This window comes from Colobus angolensis, unplaced genomic scaffold (genome assembly GCF_000951035.1).
Source record: "Colobus angolensis palliatus isolate OR3802 unplaced genomic scaffold, Cang.pa_1.0 Scaffold45, whole genome shotgun sequence".
NCBI classification, from domain to species: domain Eukaryota; kingdom Metazoa; phylum Chordata; class Mammalia; order Primates; family Cercopithecidae; genus Colobus; species Colobus angolensis.
The window spans coordinates 7,556,333-7,579,481 of record NW_012117932.1 but is presented as its reverse complement, the minus strand read 5'-3'; the positions used below and the strand labels follow the sequence as shown (position 1 = coordinate 7,579,481).

The 23,149-nt window shown below is 48.1% G+C and overlaps 1 protein-coding gene across 1 annotated transcript in view; it reads left to right on the top strand.

Moving 5' to 3' along the window:
* L3MBTL4 (l(3)mbt-like 4 (Drosophila)) overlaps positions 1-23,149 on the top strand; it is a 399,157-nt gene that overhangs the window by 372,507 nt on the left and 3,501 nt on the right. The window contains exons 17-18 of the mRNA XM_011957809.1: positions 11,773-11,942; positions 21,246-21,308. Coding sequence (XP_011813199.1) covers positions 11,773-11,942; positions 21,246-21,308 — 233 coding nt within the window. The remainder of the gene's footprint in view (positions 1-11,772; positions 11,943-21,245; positions 21,309-23,149) is intronic.

Sequence of the window (23,149 nt, the reverse complement as noted above, 5' to 3'; positions counted from 1 at the left end):
CGTATGCGTGTGCACACACCTATGTTGGGCTTGCAGTGAGCTGAGATCTGGCCACTGCACTCCAGCCTGGGCCACAGAGCGAGACTATGTCTCAAAAAAAAAAAAAAAAAAAAAAAAAAGACTGAAGTCTGTGAAATACTAAGAATACTTATTTCTTCTTTTACTTGTGTAATAAAGACTAGCCTTTTAATTTTCTATTTGATCCATATATTTTCCAGTCACCACAGCCCACTGTGCTTGCTTCCTGTAATTAGCGGAAGGTGAGACCAGGCCAAGGAGCCCAGAGGATACCAAGAGGTCAATGGTGGGAGAGCGTGTTTGAGTACACACATTTGATTTGTGTGAACAGAAGGAAACCTGAAAAACAGGCAGGGGGGCCTCCTCAGAAAGCTAAGCGGAGGGGAATTTGGTGTGGGCACAGACACCTGGGCATGCTTCCCTAAGCAGCACGGCCAGCAGTTGCCATCCTCCTCCTCACTAGCCTTGGTGTGTGGGGAAGGAACACAGATCAGCCCAGGCAAGGGCGGCTTGAGGAGCGACTCATCCTGTGTGCACCGCTGCTTCTGGCTTCTCTGCAAAGCCAGGAAAATGCTGGAAATATGCACAACTCCTACAAGAAGAAAATAACCCATTCGCTACTTCTTCATTGAGTTTGCCCAGAAGTGAAATGTGAAAACAAGTGCACAGGCCGGGCATTGTGGCTCATGCCTGTAATCCCAGCACTTTGGGAGGCTGAGGTGGGCAGATCACCTGAGGTCAGGAGTTCGAGACCAGCCTGGCCAACATGACAAAATTCCGTCTCTACTAAAAATATAAAAATTATCCAGGGGTGGTGGCACGTGCCTGTAATCCCAGCTACTCAGGCGGCTGAGGCAGGAGGATCGCTTGAACCCAGGAGGCAGAGGTTGCAGTGAGCCAAGATCACGCCATTGCAGTCCAGCCTGGGCGACAAAAGCAAAACCATGTCTCAAAAAAAAAATACAAAAACTATTTTATTTGTATATTCTCAACAAAAGAATCACAAGTAGACAATATGATGTACACCTGAGATAGGGATGCTTTGTTTGACTTCCTGGGGGGGGCAACCTGGCCTCTCACTCTCCCATAGTGGGTGGGATGACACGCGGCCTTAGGCCTAGGAGAGTTTCCGCTGAGAAGCAGGAAGAGCTGTCTGCAGGGTGCAGGGAGCACATAAGCCTGTGAAAACAGGTGGTTCCCAGAACAATCCACTTGGCCCTGAGAGCACCCCACAATGCAGACTGACTTTTCTAACTCTGTCTGTCAGCACGTCAGCCTCTCCATGAGGGGAGCCCTCGGCGGTGCCTGGGAGCCAGCATCTGTGCTGAGCTCTGTGCCAGGGACGGGGCAGCCTTCTGTGCCAGGGACAAGCAGGGTGAGCAGCAGCCCTGTTTTCCCAGAGAGGTGAGTGTGGCCCCTGGAGGTGACGTGTGCCTTTACTGCCTGCCAGGCAGAGCGCAGGTGGCTGCCATTCCTGTACCCTAAGGTGCTCCTTTGACTAGGTCTCCAAGGGTCCCATGCAGGATCCCTGGAAGCCATGTTTATTTTGAGATAAGTCTGACAATACCTCCAGGGGCCTATCTTGAGATTCGGATGCTGAGTATTACAACACAGAGGCTTACCTTGCTAAAGAAGAGATGACCCTTCTTTTCAGGATGATCGGGCCACACTCTGCCCCCAAAGTGTGACTTCTGCCTGTCACCTTCTAAACAGGAATGTACAGGCCGTGTGAGAAATCACCCACTATTGAAGGACTGGAGGAAAAGAATGCCCCTGGTGTGGTAGGCTCTAGGATGAGCACCCCAGCTCCACCCTGGGCTGCTGATTCACTTTTGTCAAGTTACATTGTGCCTCTGAGACTGCTGCGTTATCTGTCAGAGAGGGCTAATAGCACCATCCTTCAGGAAGTCACTTGGAGTGGATAAAACAGATGATTAAGAGGGGCCCAGCACAGGCTTGACCCCTAGCCCCTGGCAGGGATCTTTCTATTTGATCCCAGCCTTGTCATTCTGATTGTGCGCTCCTGGATAACAGGCACAGTGCTGTGCCCTGGGCTGGCTGTGTGTCCCCATGAGCCTGGGAACCTTGGAGACACACTGGACCTCAGGAGTCTTCTCAGTTAGGGGTCTCTCTGATCAAGTTGACCCCTGTGGACCCTCTGCTCAAATGGTGTGCCCAGGGGTTGGGAATGCGGCAGCCCAGAGAGAAGGGAGGCACAATCCATGAGGCATTCATTCACAGCATGGACAGAGTGTGGGGGAGCTCCGAGGCATTCATTCACAGCATGGACAGAGTGTGGGGGAGCGCCAGGCTTTCCTTCATCCAAGAAGGATCCGCTCTTTTGCCCCTTCCCAAGAGTTATTCCTGCCCCATTGGTTGTCAGCAAACAGCTGTTGAGCACCTCTGTGTACCAGGTGCTGTGCCAGGGGGTGGAGGTTACAAAAACAAATAGAATATGGTGTCTGCCCTCCCAGAGGTAGGTCATGCTCAGATTTTAAGGCTGATAACTTATATTCGCTCCCCTGCCCCTCTCGTTGTGAGGGCTGAGAGAGCAGCACACAGACCTGCTCAGGCTTTGGACTGGTCGCACTGCGCTCCCCCGTAGGTCTGAGTGCCCATACAACTGAACTCAGGGCTTACTTTCACCTTCATTAGCTCCTGTCAACCAGTGCTACCATCTACTGTTGGAATTAAAGTACAGTTAAACCATGTCCTCAGGCACTGTAATGTCTTCTTTTGTGTCCCACTCACAGATGTATAAAGTGGTAGGGCCTTTCAGTTTTGTGCATGCCCAACCCAGCCAGGCTTGTTGCTCAATATCTGCACGTGGAGAGCAGGGTAGGAAGTGACCAGGCAGGTGGATACCTAAAAACAAGAAACTTCAAAATAAGAGCCACTCTAGTCTCCTGGTCAGGTTGAGATGCTAGTGTCCTTTCAGTTATGGTCTCTCCTCTGCCAGTAAAGGTCTAAAAATACATGCTTGGTGATTGGGGTGTAGTATCGATCAAAATAAGTTAATTAATGATGTCTCAAGCTGTGTGAAGCAGATAATAAACTAAAAGGTTGCTCTCTAGCCATCAAAAAGCAAGCTGCATGGAAGTCTTGTGTTGGATGACTAACCTATCAAAAGTTACTAGGGGTTTTCCTACACTTTTGTGAAAACGACACCAGGGCTATCTGCTCCTCAAGTATGTAATTGAGGAGTGAGATTTCATGTCACCAACAATTCCCAGCCTTTTCAGCAATGAGTATATTTGACAAGTAAGACACCACAGGATAAAAACTCATTGTTTTCACTAGTGCAGAATAAGTCAGCATTTGCCACCGCCTTATCTATCCCTTCAGTATAATTCCTCAGAAGGCACCACAGTCCCATTGTGTGTTAAGCACCTGTGCTACACTGCACCATGTGTCAGGTTCTCACTCTGCCGTGTGACCCTGGGTATGAATTGGAAATGGCTGCCCTTGACTTCTTACTCTGTTCATGGGGGCTGAAAAAAATAAATGGACAATTTCCATAAAGGGTAGCCAGTGGCAGGGTGCCCGGGGCAACCTTGGGGAGGCGGGACTTACCTCCTCCCGGGCTGACGGATGCCACAGAGGGTGATGAGGCCTGAGGGTGGCAAGGAGTCTGTGTCCCAGCCCGAGTGCTCTGGACAGGGTCTGTGCGCCTGGAACTCCAAGCCTCTGGGTCTAGAGAACCCTAAAGACAGACTTCTGGGCTTGGGGATCCCTTAAAAGAATGCTCGCTGGAATAGTATCGACAGCAGGAACTCAAACCCTGCCCTCAGGAACGAAAGCTGGAGGCTGAGCCCCTTCCTAGAGTCGTGACTGTCTTGTGCTCTAGAAAGTGTCTTATCTGCCACTTCCCTGCATATTAAGTGACTTATTCCCTCAGGATTCTACTGTGTTTGCCAGTCAGCCCCTTGCAAGCGCCTGTGTGGGGCCAGCAAGGCACAGGGCGCCTGATGCTCCATGCCAGTCAGCCTGGGTGGGAGAAGCACAGCAGACAGGGGAGGCCGTGGCAGCCCCTTGGGAAGGGAGGGAGCCGACTCAGTTCCTGGATGGAATCAAGGAAGGAGACAGAGACGAGCAGAGGCGAATGAAGACTCTGGGGCCTAACTTGGGTAGCCGCTGAGGAGACCATGAGGAGACGGAGGCCCTCCTGGAGGAACCGTCGCAGCTTACAGGGAGGAGCTGGATACCACAGAGCACAGGCCCACCTGGGAGGAGGGGCCTCTCATTCCTCAGAGATGCCACCATGTGGCATCAGGACAGCAGGCAGCAGGACTGAGGCTGGCCTGAGGGCAGAGGGACCACTTCTCCCTGAATGAGGGAGCAGGACCGAGGCGGGAAGGTTGCCCATGGAGAGCTGTTGTAAAGCCAGACAGCCGGAGCCCCGAGGAACTGGCCAGCCCCTGGAGGTTGGAGAGGAATACCTGAAAGATGCTCTCGGGAGTCCGGAGACTCCTGAACTCGGTTCCCTCAGTCTGCCCTGCCGGAACGCAAGCCCTAGTCAGGAAACAGCAGCTGGGTTGCCACACATTCCTTTTAGCATGAGTGATTTGGGGTTGGGCAGCGACACTTCTAGAAAAAGTGGCTCTAAATCTGAACAGTTCCTAACTTAGTTTTGAAAGTCATTCTTTGCTGCTTTTGCAATAAGTGAAAAATGTCCCTGCTTTCTCGCATGGGGGCGTTCATTCAGTCATTCCTTCATCCACTTAGGGGGTACTTGTTGAGCATCAGTTATAAGCTAGACAAACACATGGTTCAGAGTCTCAGGGCAAATGACCCATGGAGCCAACACAAGCACCCAGGTCATGCCCCAGACAGACTCTTCCACTCCTCTAGACTGTCCATGACCTCCCGTCTTCACGCCTTCTGTTACTGGATTTCTGGGGCACGGTGGAATCCAGGTTATTCAAGCCCTGTTATCATAACTCCACAAGAGTCATGTGAATTGGATCCAGCCATCCAGCCTCTTCCTGCGCCCCGGGTGGAGCTGGTAAGAAGCCGTGGGCTCAGTACTCCTGGACACGCGCTGTCCCAGTAGAAACAGAATGCTGGCCACTTAGGGAGTCTGAACGTTTCTACTGGCCATATTTAGTGTAATCAGAGGAAACAAGTAAAATTAGTTTTGACGACATATTCTATTTCACCCAATAGATCCAAAACATCATTTCAACATGTAAATCAAGATTCAAAAAATTATTAAGGAGATATTTTACATTCTGTTTTTTGCTACTAAGTAATCAAAATACAGGAGGTACTATAGCACATCTCAGTTCACACGCTTCACATTTCAGGTGCTCTGTAGTGTGGCTAGTGGCTACTGTTACTGGACAGTACACAGATCTGGGACATCCGAGGCTCTTCATTCAACTTCTAACCCTCTTGATAGCCCACTAGGCAGTGGACAGTCTCTCACTCTTGTGTGCTTCGTCTCCCATATTGATATAAAATTGATTAAGAGACTGCTTGTGGTGAGGGAAGACCAATAGCTAAAATTAGAAAACACTCTGCAGATAGCCATCTATGAATTCTAAATAATAAGGGTATGAGAAACAGAAGACAGTGCAGCAGACAGGCCGTGCCGATGTCTGAGAAGCAGTATGACTTGGCATCTAAGAAACAGCATGTGCTGAGCGCCTGCTGTCAGAGAGAGGAGCGTTCCTGAGGAGCTCCTGTTCTCGTACGGAAATAGACAGTTGTCTTGCCCATCATGGTGAGGCCTCTCCTGTTCTGTTTTTTACTTTTGTTTTGGGGATAAAGACATGGAAATGAAGAGGGACTGAGCAGACTCAGAAGCATCGAAATCAAGAGAAGAAGGTGCAGCTGAGAAATGGCAGCTCCAAACATGTTCAGTACGCAGGGCATGAGAACAGGTGATCGTGGGAAGAAAACAACGTTCCCAGGTGAAAAGCCATCTCTGAGCATTTCCTTGCCTCTCCAGCGGAAGTCACAATGGGAGCACAGGGCCTGGATGGAGTAACTTCTCAGTCAGTGCCAGATGAATTGATAGGACTTGGTGGGTGACTGTCACAGATGACACAGTGGGTGAGAGCAATCACATAATTGGATTCGGTGACCGACTGCATTATTTTTTTATTTCCTCCTTTTTGCAGCAGAGAACACAGTAGAACAGCTACCCCTTTCATTGAAGAGAAGGTTACTTGTGAAACGGGTCTCCGTTTTTAGTGGGATTAAAAATAACTCAAGGCCCAGTCATGCAGACTGTGGTTTACCATTTATGACTCACTTGCTTCAGTTTTGTTTTGTGAGGCTTTTGTGAAGAAACAGCCATATTTTTAAAGAACATTTCCATACAGGATTTTCCTTCTCATTTGTCAGGGTAAAGCAGAAGTGGGAAGGATGAATGAGAGGGCAGGGAAGAAATCAGGGACCTACCTTTATGTTCTTTTCAGACAAATTAAAATCCTTTGGTCTCTAAAAACTTTTCTTCTTCTTTTTTTTTTTTTTTAAATAGAGACAGGGTCTCTCTCTGTTGCCCAAACTGGGGTGCAGTGGTGTCATCATAACTCATTGCAGCTTCAACCTCCTGAACTCAAGTGATCCTCCTGCCTCAGCCTCCCAAGCAGCCAAGACTACAGGTGCATGTCACCATGCCCAGCTAACGTTTTCTTTTTTGTAGAGACAGAGTCTCACTGTGTGTCAAGTGTGGTCTTAAACTCCTGGCCTCAAGCAATCCTCCCGCCTTGGCCTCCCAAAGTGCTGAAATTACAGGTGTGACCACTGCACCTGACTGAATACTTTTCTTTTTGATCTGTGGAATGGGAAGCAGACAGTGCTGTGCCTCGTATCGCAAGTCTGTTTAGTCATTTCACTGGAAAAGCAGCCCTAGGTCACACGCTGTCCACAACTGGCTGGTCTGGCTGTCTCAGGCACTCTGGAAAAGATTGACCTTCCCCCGGCTGTGGTGTTCTGACTTTTAAAGGCAGATAGACTTACCAGTAGACTTGCATCTCATCAGGGAATCAACTGGATTCCAGTGTGTTGTTTATTGCCTCTGCAGGAAGGACAATGACTTTTCTTTGGAGATGGGTTACTCCTCTCTAAGTGTTGCTGCACTCAGGATCCACAGACAAGTCTTCCAGTGCTGTGATCCAGGGCCCCTTGGGACCCTGCAGCTGGACACAGAGCTGAACATATTGGCCTTGGAAACTTGAGGGTGCAGTACATCTCTAAGCACCTTAAATGAAATCATTAAACACTTCATCATATGTTTTTTTGAAGGCCATAAAATCCAAAAGAAACACTATCCACAGCAAGAAAAATGGTAGCAAAACAATTCTTTCCACCAAACCCCCCAGTGACAAACCACTGAAGTTACAAGTTTTATGTACTCCATTTTCTGGAAGGAGAAGGCATCCGACACGTAAGGATACCTTTATTTATTGTCACACTGGTGTTAGAGGCAAAGGCGCTATTACATATACATTTCATTTTCTGGTGCAGAGGACATTTTGATTAATTAAAATGTTAAAACCTCCAGTAGAAAGGCTGCTTTTGCAGGCTGAATTTCCTTGGCTGGCTTTTAGGGGAGCTGGGTAGGAGTCATGATGGCAGTGAGGTCGTGCAACTGGGAAGCATCTCATGTCCCTCAGCTGTGTTAGGTGGAAACAGGGCTGTGATGCCTGCTGTGGTGGATGAAGTACACAAATGATCCTTCTGTACTGTGATTGTGGCAAACATCCTTATCAAATCTGGAAGGCTCCATTTACCCAAAGTGCCCCAAGAGAGAAGAATCTGATCCTTCTCATTTGATGAGATTGGTTTCTGGGAAGAGTACATGCCTTCATTATCAGCTTATGTTCTTTAATTTATTAACAACTCTTTAGTGAGTATCTGATGTGACATAAATCACGCTGGGCTTTGTAAAAAAAAGTTAAAATCAGTGTATTCGCATATTACAAAAATTTATGCAAATTTTAAGTGGATATTTTCAAAAGTCTAATTTTATGCACAGAATTTAAAATAATGCAAATCACCCTAAATTTTAAAAGCCTGTCAAGAGCCACATAATTTCTAAGCTGGCAGGCCAAGAGCATTTTAGCATCTGACACAGTTGCCACACGTCGGCAACAGGCTGCCTGGGAAGCAGATGTCCACCCCGCAGTGGCAGATCTCACTTCCTTCCACTAGGACTTCTGCAAATGACTTCAGTGACCACTGCTGGTCGTTCCAGGACCACTCAGGTGTGAAATCTGAACATGGCCCTCAAGACCCTGAATCTCAGTCTGGATTTCACATTTTGTAAGTTTCACACTGACTTTGGAAGTGGTGTATGTCCCCACATTCACTATCACTACAACTTAAAATACCTTTATAACTTATAACGATCATATAATATCTGACATGTATTGAACACGTTATGTACCAGGAGCTGTCCAAATTGCAGCAACTCAATGGGGTATAAGTTTTGCTCTTACTCCGTTCTATTCTATTCTATTCTCCTTTTTTGTTCCCCTCCTATTACCCCATTTTAGAGTTAGAAAACCTTGATATGTAGAAATTAAGTACCTCATCCCAGGTCACTCAGCTGTTATGTAGGGAGATCACTAGGCCACAGAGCTCCTGAGGCAAGTACACGCAAGCAATTTTTCAGCTAGACCTGACTATCCTACCCCAAAATCATCTAATGTAGAAGCAAGTCTAATGTAGAAGACATTAGACTTGCTAAAGGGTACAAAGAAGGCAAAACAGCCCCCACGAAACACTCCCCAAATGCAAACTAGTCTTGCATTGTGTTAATTTAGAATAAGGCCGCTTCCCTTTATCAATCCTGACCTCAAGAGGTTTGCAGATCGCAGTTAAAGTATTACCTGCCACTGAGTGTTCACAACACGCTGGGAACCTTGCTAAGCACTTTCTGCAACTTCTCCTTTTCCCTCACACCAGCCCTGCATGACAGACACTGTCACCTCCAGGCATGTCTTAGAGATGACAGAATGGTTATTCCAGATTCCCTATCCAGGGACTCCCTCCCTAGACCAACTCAAGTCTTTTTGAGTTTTCAAATGCTCAACTTTCGAACTTTCTGTCTCATGATGTACAATTGATACAGTAAAGTTGATAATAGTAAAACATTATCTGTGTTCAGCATGTAACAGATTCTGGCAAGAATTTTCTAGAACTTGAGGTTGCTGATAAACAGACACAAGCCCTTATGCCCAGTGAAAAGTCTGAACCCCAGGTAGGGGACCCACAGCCCAGCAAGTGCCTGCAGCTCTTTCCCCACCACCCATGTGGGACTCCCTTTGGCCTATAGAGCCTATTCCCCACAGCATTCCTGCACTCCCAAATTCAGTTTTATTCAGGCTTCCCTTCAAATAGTTTGATTTAATAGGGACACAGGTAACTGTATTCAAAAGCCACAGATAATATAAAGCCAGCCTGAGTTCAAATGCACAGCATAAAGCTAGAACTCCATCTAAACTCTAAAGGCCATCTTGCTACTTGGACTAACTGAAGTCGCCATCGGTCATCTTCCAGAGCCCAGAACCAGCCCTGAGAGTGGCAAGCAGTGGACGGAGGAGCCCCTGGACTATTCAGCCACACATTAGGTGTCTTTCCAAGAGTCTGCCCCGGCACTCAAAGCAGATAATTTGCTTCCAGAATTATGGTGTGGGAAATTTTCTTGCTGGGGAGCACACAGATTTCTGGGTTTTTTTTCTTTTACATTTTTAATGACTTCAGCCTTCATTTGGGAATCACAGAAATCTAATCAGCATCACTTGACATATTCTTCCAATATATAAGATTCATTCACTGTGTCTTTTCAGAGTCCTATATATTTTGAAACTATGCATGATTAATTTCCCCAGGGCATGAGTTTGAGATACATATATGTTGGGTTTAAGTCCACACTATTTCAGCAAAAACAACTGATTGAGTGATGTGGTTTCTTTTCCAGAATACAGCCCAGTTTTGGGCCAGGTCTTAATCCCTAAGAGTGCAGGGCTTTAACTCCTGGCTTCCCAGCAAAGCCCTTGGATCATTTCTGTGTCACTGCAACTTCAGACTGACCCTGTGACGTTCCCACTCCAGGTTTCAAGGGCTTGTTTTGTACATGTCCCTTGTCCAGCCTGACAACTTTATTAGAAACCATTCATATTTGCCAACATACTGCCTTTGCAAGGAAGATGTGAAGTTTCCTTTCAGAACCTGCAGGCTTACATACTGTTGTCTGAACTACACAGAAGAAGTAACCTGTTTACATGCTAAAAAGGTCAGTGTTGGACAATCGGCAGTTCAAGACGAATTTGCTGCTGCTTGCACCTGGAGCATAAGAACTGGGGAGAACCTGGTAATTTTGCTACCTCTTTATCTGTGTAGACAGCAAGCACTGTTGAATATGAGGATGTCTGTTCCGATCCACGAGAGTCGTATTGCACAGAGAAGTCCAGTGATGGACAAGCTCACTCATAGTTCAGAACCTTTCTGATTACTAATGAGTATATGCGACTGTGACCATGCAGGTCAGCCTCACCTGCTAAAAGCTGTAATTAATTTGAGGTGGAAATATTTGCATAATGGTTTTTCAGATTCTGTTAGTAAAACAAAACCCATCATAATAGACCTTAAATTATGTGGCTACTGCTTATTTAACCTTCTCTTTGCATTACAAAAGGTAGACTTCTGGAGGGCTTCAAACATTTCCTTTTGTGATCTGTTCAAACTCTCTTCTAATATCAGCAGTTTTATTTTGCTAATGTGTGTTGAAAGTGTCTTAAAAGATGTCATTATAAAGGCATTGGTTTTCTCTGAAATCTCTATAATGTTTTTGCTCCTTATCCATTTGTAGATTTAAGCTAGATAATTAGGGAATTGAGACCCATGCCTTTTCCTTAAATGTTGGGATGTAACATAACAGTAAAGTCACTCTTGAAGACAGGAAACCAGCACAGAAGGCTGTTGATAAGCATAGGGCTGAAACGCATGGGGATCCCATTGAAGTCTCACTCCTCAGTTGCAGCAGCCAATCTTGTGCAACCAAACAGCCATTGTCCTTTGTACCTTAAAACCATGGTACATTCAGAGCTGCTCAGAAAAGAGCACCCCACCTAAGAGTGCCTGTGTTAGGGAGGCCATGTCTCAGCTTTCGCTGCTTTCCAAAGCCCCTGGCTGCCACAGGATGTCACCCCAGGTGAGGTCACGGTGCACTGCTGGGGATCTGCAGCAGCAGCGGCGGGTACCACCCCGCTTCTCATGGGGACCCTTGCTACGTGTCATGTTCAGTATCACTCAGGGGACTTATAAAGCCAGATGTGGACTGAGGCTCACTCTGTCTTTAGGGACTCATGAGGCCGCTTCCAGGGAGAAATTATTCTTTGTGTGCATACATATCCCAGATGGTTCAGTGTGCCAATCTGCTTAGTAGTCAAATTCTGCATGGTTCTTTGAGTCCTCTGACTCCTAATTTAAGGAGAGAGAAGCCAGTGGCAGTGACAAGTGACCATCAAACAGCATCTCACAGAGATTATTTGAATGTGGCTGAAACACAGCCAACTGTCTTCTAGGCACAGGTAACATATGTCTTCTATGACCACTGCTCGAAAACAGACTGGTGGCATAGGGTATGCTTGGGGGTGATGCTGTACGATCAGAAGACACGGGTTCTGGTGGTGTCGGCACTTTCCCTGCCCTGACTTGGGCCCTCTGGACTGTGGGGCTGACGCAGCAGTGCTTGCTCGCTGGGAACCTGAGCCTCACCCCACCCCACCTCTCTTGCAGAATACTCGGCAGAGCAGGCGCAGCAGGCACTTCACCAGTCAGTGTTCATGTCCACGGTGTCAGCCCACCCTTTTCGGGACCTTCCCCTCGGCAGGGAGCAACACTGCAAGCTACTTCCAGGCGTGGCTGACATCCGGGCCAGCCAAGTGGCACGATGGACGGTGGATGAGGTGAGTGGAGCTGCTGGAGTCCAGGGCTGGGGTGTGCCTGCTGCTAAGAAATAGGCAGAAGGTGCCCACTGACCATTCTCTAATGTCTGGGACAGCGCCCTTTTTCTCTTAGGCATTGTATCCGCCATGTAAACTTTAAAACCCAAATTAGAGGGAGAAGCCAGGCATGGTTTTGAGGAGATGAGGAAAGCCTGCCACTTGCCCAGATGGTTTTGTACCTCCCTTCCACAGCCTTATTCCAGTGTCCCCTGAGCCCCAGAGCCATCAGCTGGGGCCAATTCAAGCAGAGAAGCTTAAGCCTCCAATTCCACATCACAGATTTAATCTGGGGAAGCACAAATGTGCAAGCATCTGAGGCTTGCATCCCAGCCACGTGTGCTATGGGAGAGGTGCCCAGCCCAGGACATCCTGCACCTCAAGGATCTATTTGCCAGTTGCCCTGTGGTCTCGTGGGATCCAGGCACACTCATGGCAGAGAAGGGCCCTGCTGCAGGTATGCGCATCTAAAGCTACAAGATGAGCAGGCCCACCTGTGGTTCATTTATAAAGTATATTTGGTCACAACGTTATATGAGAAGCTGCACAGAGGGGACAAGTTGGATCAGATTTCAATATAAACATTCCTTACAATATTGATTATTTTACATTTTATCTTATTTTATTTAGAGAAAGGGTCTTGCTCTGTTACCCAGGCTGGAGCGTAGTGGCGTGATCATAGCTCACTGCAGCCTTGAACTCCTGGACTCAAGTGATCCTCCCACCTCAGCCTTCTGAGTAGCTGGGTCTATAAGCATGTGCCACCACACCTAGCTAATGTTTTTGTTTGTTTTGTGGATGCGGGGTCTCACTATGTTGCCCATGCTAGTCTCGAACTCCTGGCCTCAAACAATTCTCCCACCTCAGCCTCCCAAAGCACTGGGGTTATGTGCAGGAGCCATCTTGCCTGGCTTCAGTAATGGTTATTAATAAGGATCAGTTAAGCCCCATTGCTTTCCAATAATGCTATAGAAATGCTTCATATTTAAAGTGGTATTATTTAAGGAATGTACCACTTACCTGTAATTCCTTTTGTTAAAGATACTGTTTTCACTAGTCAGGCTTTAAATTGTGTTTTAAAAGAAGGGAAACCCTGGGTCACTCTGAGGGCAAGATTAGAGCTACAGGCGCAGTTCAATTAGACACACAATGTTCCTGGAGCACTTACTGCAGTCAACTTAATCTTGGTTTAAGCCCACCTTCCCAGCCTTGGGCCAAGGAACAGGCGGGCCAACGCCCACCCAGAAATTGGAGCCATCCATTTGAAGTGCCACCTTTTTAAAGTAAGACTGAGAGTGTCTCCTCTGCCCTCTTTGTTGCTGGGCTCGTGGCCCCTGGCATCGTCGCTGCCCTGCACAGAAGGATGCCCTGGGGAGAGCAGCGCCGGATCCCAGCCTCAGTTCCACTCCCACCTGCGTGTGCAGAGTGACAGAGTTCTGATCGTGAGGAATGTGGTGGAGAAGGCAGAATTCTGGGCATGTCTCTCCCCAGCTTACAACCATCCCTGGCTCCCCCTGGCACCCTTCACACTCTGTGAAGTCCTCCCTTCCGCCCTTGCCTGGCCTGCCATTCTTGCCCTCCCCTCCTGCCCCCGGGAGTCCTGCTGCCCCAGCCTGTTCTCATACTCACACAGTCCTGCCTTATCCCACTCAGACCACTGCCAGCAGCAGTCTGGGGCTCCATGCTCTCTTCCACCTCCTGTGGATCCTCGGTCTGAGCCAGAGGTCACCTCTGGCAGGGCATCCACACTCTGGCCTGACCCCGCACTCACTTGCCATGACATCTGGAGAACCCCTCACTATACCCGCAACTTAGTACACCCAGTAAATGTTTGTTGAATGAATGTTGAATGACAAGGAAATCAATTGTGGACTACCTTTTGAAACAAAAGTGGAATGTATCTGATCAGAAAAAAGAAGGGAAGCCGTTTCAGTTCATGGGGAAACAGAGGAGGTTGCATGGAAGTAACCTCCATGCAACAGACTTAGTGTTGGCAGACTTAGTGATGGCAGACACGCACCGCGCCCTGTGCAGTCATTAATCATGATAAACCAGCTATATGAATATAATGACAGTAAGGCAGATACTCACTTTCCCATTTTATTCATGGGGAAGTTGAGATACCCAGAGATGAAGTGACTTGCATCAGGCCACACAGTCAGAACCAGGCCATGAGCTGAATTCCTGCCCACCATGCTCACTGTGGCCCCAGGCACAGAGGAAAGGGACCCAGGACCGGGAGACGGGCCTGGTGTGGAAGGCCTCAGGGGCCGGGCAGAGGGTGTGCACAGCCCACAGTCTGCTGGACAGAGTCATTCCGGGTTCTTATGCGGAAAGTCACTTTGTGAAGATGGTGTTTCAGGAAGATGAGAATTGCAGAGATCTGTAGGGAGTAAGGTGAGAAGGGTGGAGGAGAAGGAGACACCCAGGAAGTGGAACCATCAGGCCCTAGGTGGGGCGCTGCCAACCAAAGAACCCGGATTCAATAGACATTTCAAAGGCACAGGCAGTAGCACAGGGAGGTGGATTAGACATAGAAGAAGAAAAAGTGAGATGCACCAAATGCGATTCCATTTATAGTCTCGGCGCTAAACAGTTTAGTACTTAATTGGGGTAATAATATGTGAGAGCGGAAAGGCCCAAAGAGCTCATCTGAAAGGATGGGGAAAGAGTGTGCTATTAGAAGTGAAATTTGGGAACAGAGTCCAGTTTGGGAGCAGGAGGATAACATGGTGACTTCATTATTGGACATGTGGCTCACAGTTAGCAGTCCCTGTGAATCACAGTGGTGGATATAGAGACGTCCCAGTGGACATAAACTCAAGATGGGTGCCCTTAAAGGCTGCAGGCAGAGGGTACCAAGGGGCATTTCCCGAGGATGTGAGTGTCCAGAGTTAGGGTGAGGATGGGTCGGCAGGGCCCCCGTTAGAAAGAGGGAAGAGGGGCTGCAAAGGGGCACTGACTTCCAGAGAGTCCCTGGATGCCAGGTGTCAGGGGAAGATGAAGCCAGAGCATGTGGTGCAGCAGGACACGTGTCAGAGCTGGTCAGGTTTTGAGGCTGGGTTCGTGGAGTTGTGCCTCAAAGAATTTGGGAAAATTGTGTACAGTATATGTATTTTTAATAGATAAGGGCCAGAGATTTTATTAACTTCTCAGGGATGCCTTTATGCAATAAGAACAGACACCACTGTTAGGGACATTAGCAGTGACTAGGAAATGGGAGGGAGCTCTGATTGGACAGATTTCAAGTATGGCACTTAACAGAAGCAAAATCACGAGATTGGGAGGTGATTCAAGGGAAGTAGCTGGTCTAGGTGAAAGTGTCATTAGGACAGGGAAGATCTCAGAAGGAAGACGAGAGAAAGAGAAGCTGTTAGGAAGATGACAGCCCTGGTCCTTAGTTCTCTGTTGTGGGTGCAGGTGGAATCTCAGCCCTTGCTGCTAGGAGAGGCCTTAGAACTTTTCTAGATTTAAAATATCAGCCATGGGAAAGGCTAAGTGCCTCGCATACAACGCTCCTGCTCCTGCTGCTTCCATAACCCTGACTTCCGTCAGGGATTCATTCCAGGGAAAACCATTTTCATGATTCCCTACTGTTGAGCATAACTTAGTCTTGCTGTCTCCCCAACTAGATGCCCTGAGGACAGGGACCACATCCTGAATTTCTTTCCATGTCCTCACACACTACAGCTCATTTCCCAGTACCAACACAGGTCCTCAGGAATAATCTCTGACGGGCTGAAAATGGGGGCTTTATGATTGCTGTATTTGTGTCTTTGAAAATAAGGGAGCCACTCAGAGGCCCCCAGTGAGTACCTACCCACAGCAGAGTGTAGGGCTGCTTAGAGAAGGCACAGTAAAAATGATGAGCAGGGCAGCAATGATGTGAAAGGCAGTTCAGGGCTGAGCTGGACTGGTGAGGGCCTAGGGGTGCTTTTGTGCTTTGTCAGCACTGGGCGTTTCAGAGAGGAGCCTCCGCAGCCAGGGATGGGTGTGTTGGAATGAACTGGGCATCCCTCAGGAAGTTAACACGGGGTGTCTGCGGCAGAAGGTGAAGTGAAAGCACAGCCTCTTTGTCTGCCTTTCTGGCCCAGGAGGAAGACCTCTGCTCTGCTAATGCCACCTGTGAAGAGAGGCCAGCGCAGGGCCTTTGTAACACTCCACAGAGCTGTGAGCCGCCTCTTAACTCCTTTGTTACTGTGGCTGTCTCTCCAAGAGCAGTGTTTTTCAAAGCGCAGGTAGGCTGTGAAGTCAACTTAGTGGTTCTAAAACGAAAGACCAGACAAGATGACAGCACATCATAGGTAACAAGGGTGGTTGCTTTGTAAACTTTGGTGAGGGATGTGTGTGGGCGTGTGCACGTGGCAAGTTATGGAGATGTAAAGTATATGTCTTATTCTGGGTCATGAAAATACCCTGTACAAGAGCATAAGCTTTTATGAGTAGGGACTAGTATAGTCTCATATATTTTTATATCTTTTAATCTTTTGCTATCTTATTGCAAAGCATCTTGCACAGAAGAGGGTTTGACAAATGTTCGAGTGAGTAAATGAGTTCATGAATGAATAGGCAGGTGGGTTTTATGTAGTCTGTTCCCTGATTCTGCCAGGTATATATGTCTAGGCACACGGAGGCAGGCAGGGCATGGTATGTGGTGTGCTCATTTACCACCCTAGGTATGACTCAGGTAAGCCTGGTGCACGTATGGGTACTTTTATTTCTCTTATTAAAAAATACTTCTTAAAGCACCACATATAAATTGCTCTAGCCTCAACCAAGTGCTCCCTAAGTGTTCATTAACTTTAAAAGATGGCAGTCACTTTAAAAGCAGCCTTTATACAGGAAGGGGTGTTTTTGAAAAATTCAGGGTACTGCTAACCAAGCAGAGCAGCCTTATACAATTGAGCCCTTAAAAAAAAAAGGGCAAATAAACTCTGCGGTTAAAAAATAAGACCCAGGCTGGAAACATGGTCCCCAGTGGACGATTAGCCAGTATAGTCAGGCACATATCTACAGGCTCAGCGAGATAGAGAACACCAGCATTTGGAAAGATTTAAAGCAGCAGCAGCCCCACGGAAGAACACGAGGCCTGCTGAGCTCCAGCGACGATGCCAGGGAAAGTAGGTCGTGGGGGAAGTGAGGTCGGCTGGCGGGATGGGCTCCTCTCAGAGCCTGGGCAGTGTCATCCCTCCCAGTTTCCCCAAACTGCTGTCTCATACTTAGAATTAACTTTCTCAGTGTCCTTCCAAAACAAAGCAGGGATTTTAGCTGTAGGACACTGTGTGCCTGAGAATGTGGGAAGTTCTGGTGTGTCAGCGGTCACAGCACTGTGGGGGGCACTTCCCAGAGTCAAGACCAAGGGGAGACACCCGCATGGCAGCCCCCCACACCACCAGGCGCTGCCCAGAGCCAAAGCCAAGGCCCAGGCCACCCACTGGGCTCCAACAGTGTGATCACCCCCTTTGAAAAAGCAGGTGACCCCACTGCTATGACTTCTATGGGTGCAGGGCAAGTGGATGGTCATTCCGTCTTTCGCAGAGGTCATGCGCCTCTGGACAGCTGTCCACATTTTCCACAAATGTGAAGAAAAAATGTCTCTCTCTTTTAATGGGAGAATGAGAGGGAAACTTCTTGATATTACTCTATTCTATGCTAAAACTCACCGCTTTCATTGAGAAAATCTGTAACAAAACTTTCTATGAAAGCTCAAAATACAATTTATTTGTAGGGGAAGTAATCATCGACTAATAATACTGAATCAAGGCCTTTGCATATTTTAAAATTCTTGGCCAGAGAAGTCTGCTTTAGAGTTCATGGAACTTGTTCCTTATTTTGGAAAAAGGAAAGATAAACTGAATCGAATGGGAATCTCTTTCCAAAATGGCAGAGCCTTTCGGAGGAGTGTGAAGCTGAGGAGGGTGGCCGGGTGGAGGATGAGGTGGAGGCGGCAGGTGCTGCTTGCAGGCCAGGCAGAGGCCACCTCGGGGCAGGGCCGCTTCTGCTCTGTTGATGCTTTGGTTTAACACGTTATTTATTTCCTTTAAAAAAATCCAATTTACCTTTCATACATTGACAATGATTTCTTGGCCAATGATACTGAGAAGGAAGACTGTGGTCTTTTTTTTGTTTGCCCAGAAAAGGATAGTTTAACATAGGCAAACCGTCAAAGCAACTTGCAACACTTCTGCTGTGAACGGCCCTTTGAACAAGTATGGAAAAGAGACCATGTTTCTAACCAACCACTCCTTTCCCCTAGCAGTGGGGAAACCAGTGTCCCTGTGCTGAGGTGCCTTTCCCACTGCAGTGAGTGACTGACATCCGACAAAACGTGGTTCCTTAGCTAGTTACTGGTCCCTCTTCTCTATTATTTCCTCCTACGACACAGCCCTCCTTCCTGTACAAAAGTGAGCCCAGCAGAAGAACTGGGGCGATGTTGCCCCCAGCGGCATTTGGCAACATCTGGGCATATTTTTGGTTGTTAGAACTGGGAAGGGGGCTTTGCTACTGGCACCTTGTGAGTAAAGGGCAGGGATGCCGTTCAACATCCCACAACACCCAGGCCAGCCCTCACAGCAAAACGTTACCTGGCCCGAGGTGTCAGTATTGAGGTTGAGGAACGTGGCTTTACAGCATTCTCCTGTGCTCATCCTTGATTCCTGCCCTGCCTAGCCCTGAGGCTCAGCACGAGTCTGTCCAGACCCTGCTGGACCATTCCTCTAGCTTCCTGCAGCGCTGTGGTTCTCGGCCCTCAGTGCACACTGGAACCAACTGGGAAGCTCTAAAAATATCTACCCAGTGCTTGGACCCAGTCAAACTCCATTAATTTATCATCTGTGTGGCACGAGGCCTGGGCTACAGTCAGCATGAAAGCTCTGCCGAGGATTCCAGTGTCCCGCCAGGGTGGAGTGCCAGGGCTCAGGGCTCCCCGCTGCTGTGGAGGAAGTACAGACCCACACCTGGAACCACGCGGCCCTCCCCGCTTCCCGCCACTCCCTGTCTACTCCTCAGCTCAAACTGCACTCCTCCAGCTCCTCACACCCGCCCTTTGGCCCTGTGCTGTCCTGCTTCGCGGTTTGCTCCTGGGATTCTCTATGCCTAGAATTCTTCCCCCGCCCATCCCCCCCAAATCGCCTTGGTGGAAATACTGTACATCCAACAGTAACCCTCTCACGGTCCCCCTTCTTCCTGACATCCTCCCTGAAGTCCCACCTAAGACTTGTGGAGTCCCTTCCTAACACCCATAGCCTTCCTACCTTTCTCAAGGGTGTTAGCACATTTGACCACATGTTGTAGTGAGTGATAAGCTTTCATATCCTCCCTGTTCCCCTCAATCCTCCCACCACTAATCAAATCAACTCATTGAACATTCAAGCACAAGCTCCCAGGGCAGCTCTTCTAGCAGCCAGCATCAGGCCTCACACACGGGCAGGGTTGAAGTATATATATATGACCAGCAGAGTGGTCTGGGGAATGATGGAGCCAGGCCACTCTCCATGTCCTGGGCCCCAGCCACCTGCCACCAACAGCACTGCCACTGCCATCACCTGCCCCAGTTGCCCTGTCTCTGCAGCTTGACCAGTGGCATTCCACAGCTTTCATTAGCTCCCAGCAATACTGAGCACGTGCTCTACATGCTTCCTTCTCACCTGGAACAAGAAAACTGTATTAGCCCAACAAACAGACTCGGCTTCCTCTGCCTGAATTGCCAGTGTCAGGTTCTCAGGTGAATTCGCTCATAATACTGAGAGCCTGGGCCAGCAGAGGTACTCACTAGCACAGATGCTCCTGGGGCTTGGAGGTGAACTTGCATGACAGCAGTATGGCTGGTGTGGAACATTTTTTTTTTTTAAATCCTTATCACTCCAAACTTTATATGAAGATTGTAAAACGACTCAAGAATATATTTGCAGCACCAGGGGTGAGTAAAGCAGACATGGACATGCAGATCACCCCTAAAAAGAAGATATTCTGAACTCTTCATATTTGCACTGACTAAATATAGCTGTGAGACCACAGGGGACAGAGCTCAGGAGGGGCACAGGTGTCCAGCCCTAGGGTACGCCCTGTGGGAGTTGGCCCTTACTGCTCTGTCACCTGGGATCAGCAAACACCTGGTGCTATCTCCTGCACCATCAGGGGCAGCGTCCGCCAGCTTCTCCTGGAGAGGCTGGGAGGGAGGCTGTGCTCACAGAGCTCTCTGAGGGTGAAACGTGTTGACGCACTGTACTCTCCAGCCTCGAGAACCTTCCCCATGAAACCAGGGAGAGGAGAAGGGCCAGCACCCACAATTCGGTTGACACAAGAAGCGGAGAGCCAAAAAAAACAAAACAAACAAGACCGTTCCCCTAGAAGTATCACCTCCCAAGATTACATTTACTGTTGCACTCCAGCCTGCCTTTCATCCCCTGCTGCGACAGGACTGGAGTTAGGCAGTAGTGCAGACCACCCAGTTGTCATTTCTGATGTTGGGAGTCTACTCTTTATCATGTTTGTTCAATCAGCTTCCCAAAGGTATCTATTAGGAACACTCGGTGGCTTCCTGAGCTGATAGCCAGATCTTTGAGCTCTCTCTTGTTAAAAGGGTATTTGGGGGCATGTGGGGGCATCGTGAGGGTGGGAAGTTGAAATGAAGAGACTGATTCTCCAAAACGTAGGGCCTAGAGATAGCAAACCTGAATTCCAAAATGTCTCTGCTACTTACCAACCGTATATGGCCCTGGGTAAATACTGAACCTCTTTGGGCTTCAGCTTCATCATTTATGTGGGAATTCAGCTCCGCACAGATTCTCTGATCGCCTGTGGTTCACCAGGCTCCAGGTGAGGAACTGGGCCACAGAGATGAGTAGGAGAAGGCCTTGCCTTTGGGTCTGCCTTTTAAAGGCAAGTGGGCAGGTCCTCACTCCTGCCTGTTGCTGTGATAACTGCTGCACGAGTCCACTGGCCTCGCCCTCACTGACCCCACAGGGGAGTCAGGAGAATCAGATACAGAAGCTTGCAGAATGCCAGAGCTTCACATATGGAGGCTGTTACTGTCATCATTATAACCATAACCCTATGCAGGTCAGCCCGGTAATAAGAGGACAGAAAAAATACTGGGGGCTGGTCTAATTTCTCAGTTGACAAATGCTAATGCAACTTGATAGTTACTATTTAATTCCCAAGTGTTTGAGAGACTTTAAGTATATTTTACTTAAATGTTGGATTACTACAACCCCAAAATTATTTCAGGTGCATGTATTAAATTAGGCTTTTCATCTTGCACTATAGGTGGCTGAGTTTGTACAGTCTCTTCTGGGCTGTGAAGAACATGCCAAGTGCTTTAAGAAAGAGGTAAGAAATACGTATATATATATATACTTCTAGACCCAGAAGTGTTTTGTTATCATTTACTTAAGTGTAAATAAGTACAATTTGGGGCAGCAAGAGAAAGGAGATCCAGCAGGAATAGAGCCCAATTCTGCAGTGTGAGACCAAGCAGGGTCAGTCTCTGCCTTCAGTCGTCTTATATTTTGCTAGGTTTTGTTGCAGAATGCCATGGTGCTTGGTGCATACAGCATGTTCAGTACATATACTGTTTGCTGGAAGAGTAAATGAACAAGATAATTAATTATTACCTATTGGTGTCATGAGGCCTCTCCATTGGTGGCTTGAAACCATTTGGGGGAAGGCAGGCATCCTCCTTTGGGATTGCACCTGGGAAACAGAGGAGATTTGTTTACTCCAAAGTCAGCATGGGACCCTCCTGTCTATCCCTGCTCTGCATTTGCTTCCAGAGAAACCCCAAATCCTTCTACGGGGTTTCTATCTTCTGCCCCGTCTTGGTTGGGAACATACTGAATTGCTTCGCATATTTCCTGGAATTAGTATCCATAGCTACGGGAGCCCTGGAAGAGACTGGACCAGCTACAGAATGATGCACATACTAATCCCACTGATGGTGTACCACGTGCCAGGCGTGGTGCTAAGCATTTTACAACCATTGTCCTTAGATCCTTGTGACAACTCTACAATGGCAGCTTACCGATGAAGAAGCTCAGGCCCAGGAAGGTTAGGCAGAGCAAGAAAAGGGCAGAGTCGGATTCCAGCTCCTATCCATCTGAGAGCTCAGAGCCTCTGTTGTTGCTCTAAAACTCTCCAAGAAAACCACCCTCGTAGAAACTGAAAGGCAGTACACACCTCTCCCTCTCTCAGGTTCAGAGCATGCATGGGTTAAGGGAAGTGCTCACTGAGTTTTGGGTTCTGGACCCCTCCAAGCACAGTAGAGGAACTCAGCATCAAGGTCAGATGGTCTCAGTCTGGGTAGCTGCTACATGTGGGTTCGCCTGGCTCTGCCTGAGCTCAGCATGGCTTGGGCATAGTTGGCCACGCTCACACATACAGTCCACTCTGCAGGTCGTGATGCCCAAGGCCCGCCTTGTCCTCAAGTCTGTCCACGTAGGGGAAGAGGGAGTGGCTCTTTGCAGGCTGACTTGCTTATATTTGGCACTCACTGACCAGAACTGTCACTTTAGGCAGATTGCTGAACCCCTTTTATCCCTCCTCCCTGAAACACAGATTTACTAGAGGGGCCCTTAAAGATTAGGATGATCAGGTTTGAAGCACCGAGCCCTGTTCTTGTCCCAAAGTAGGGGCTTAATAAAGGCAGGAGTATGCAGCAGAGGGTCTCCTCTGGGCTCCAACAAGCCCTGCCAGAAATCCCAACTTTGCCCCTTAGAAGCTGTGTGAGCTTCGGCAAGTCATTAAGCTTGCAATTCCAGGTTTCCTCTCCTATATTACAGGGTTATCAGGAGGATCAAACCCATATAATAGATTATTAGAGCTCCATAAATGTTAGCTGTTATCATCACCATCATGACCTTATTCTTAGGACCTTATATTTGGACAGCGATTTTTGTCTGAAAATGCTGGACCTGAGCCAGGTCAGGGTATGGATGGAGGCTCATTCTCTCTCCTCTGCCTTGGGGAAAATGCCTTTTCCGAGGGGAAAAGTGCTTCCTCCTCTAGACGGATGAGTCCTTATCAGACAATATATCATAAATGCACAGAAAGGTTTTAAAACATTTTTTAAATGTTAAAACTTTAAAACCCTACCCCTCGGGTCCCAGGGTAATTCTATCAGTGAGACATTGACACTACAGGATTCTTCTTCTCCTTCTCCTCCCCCTCCCCCT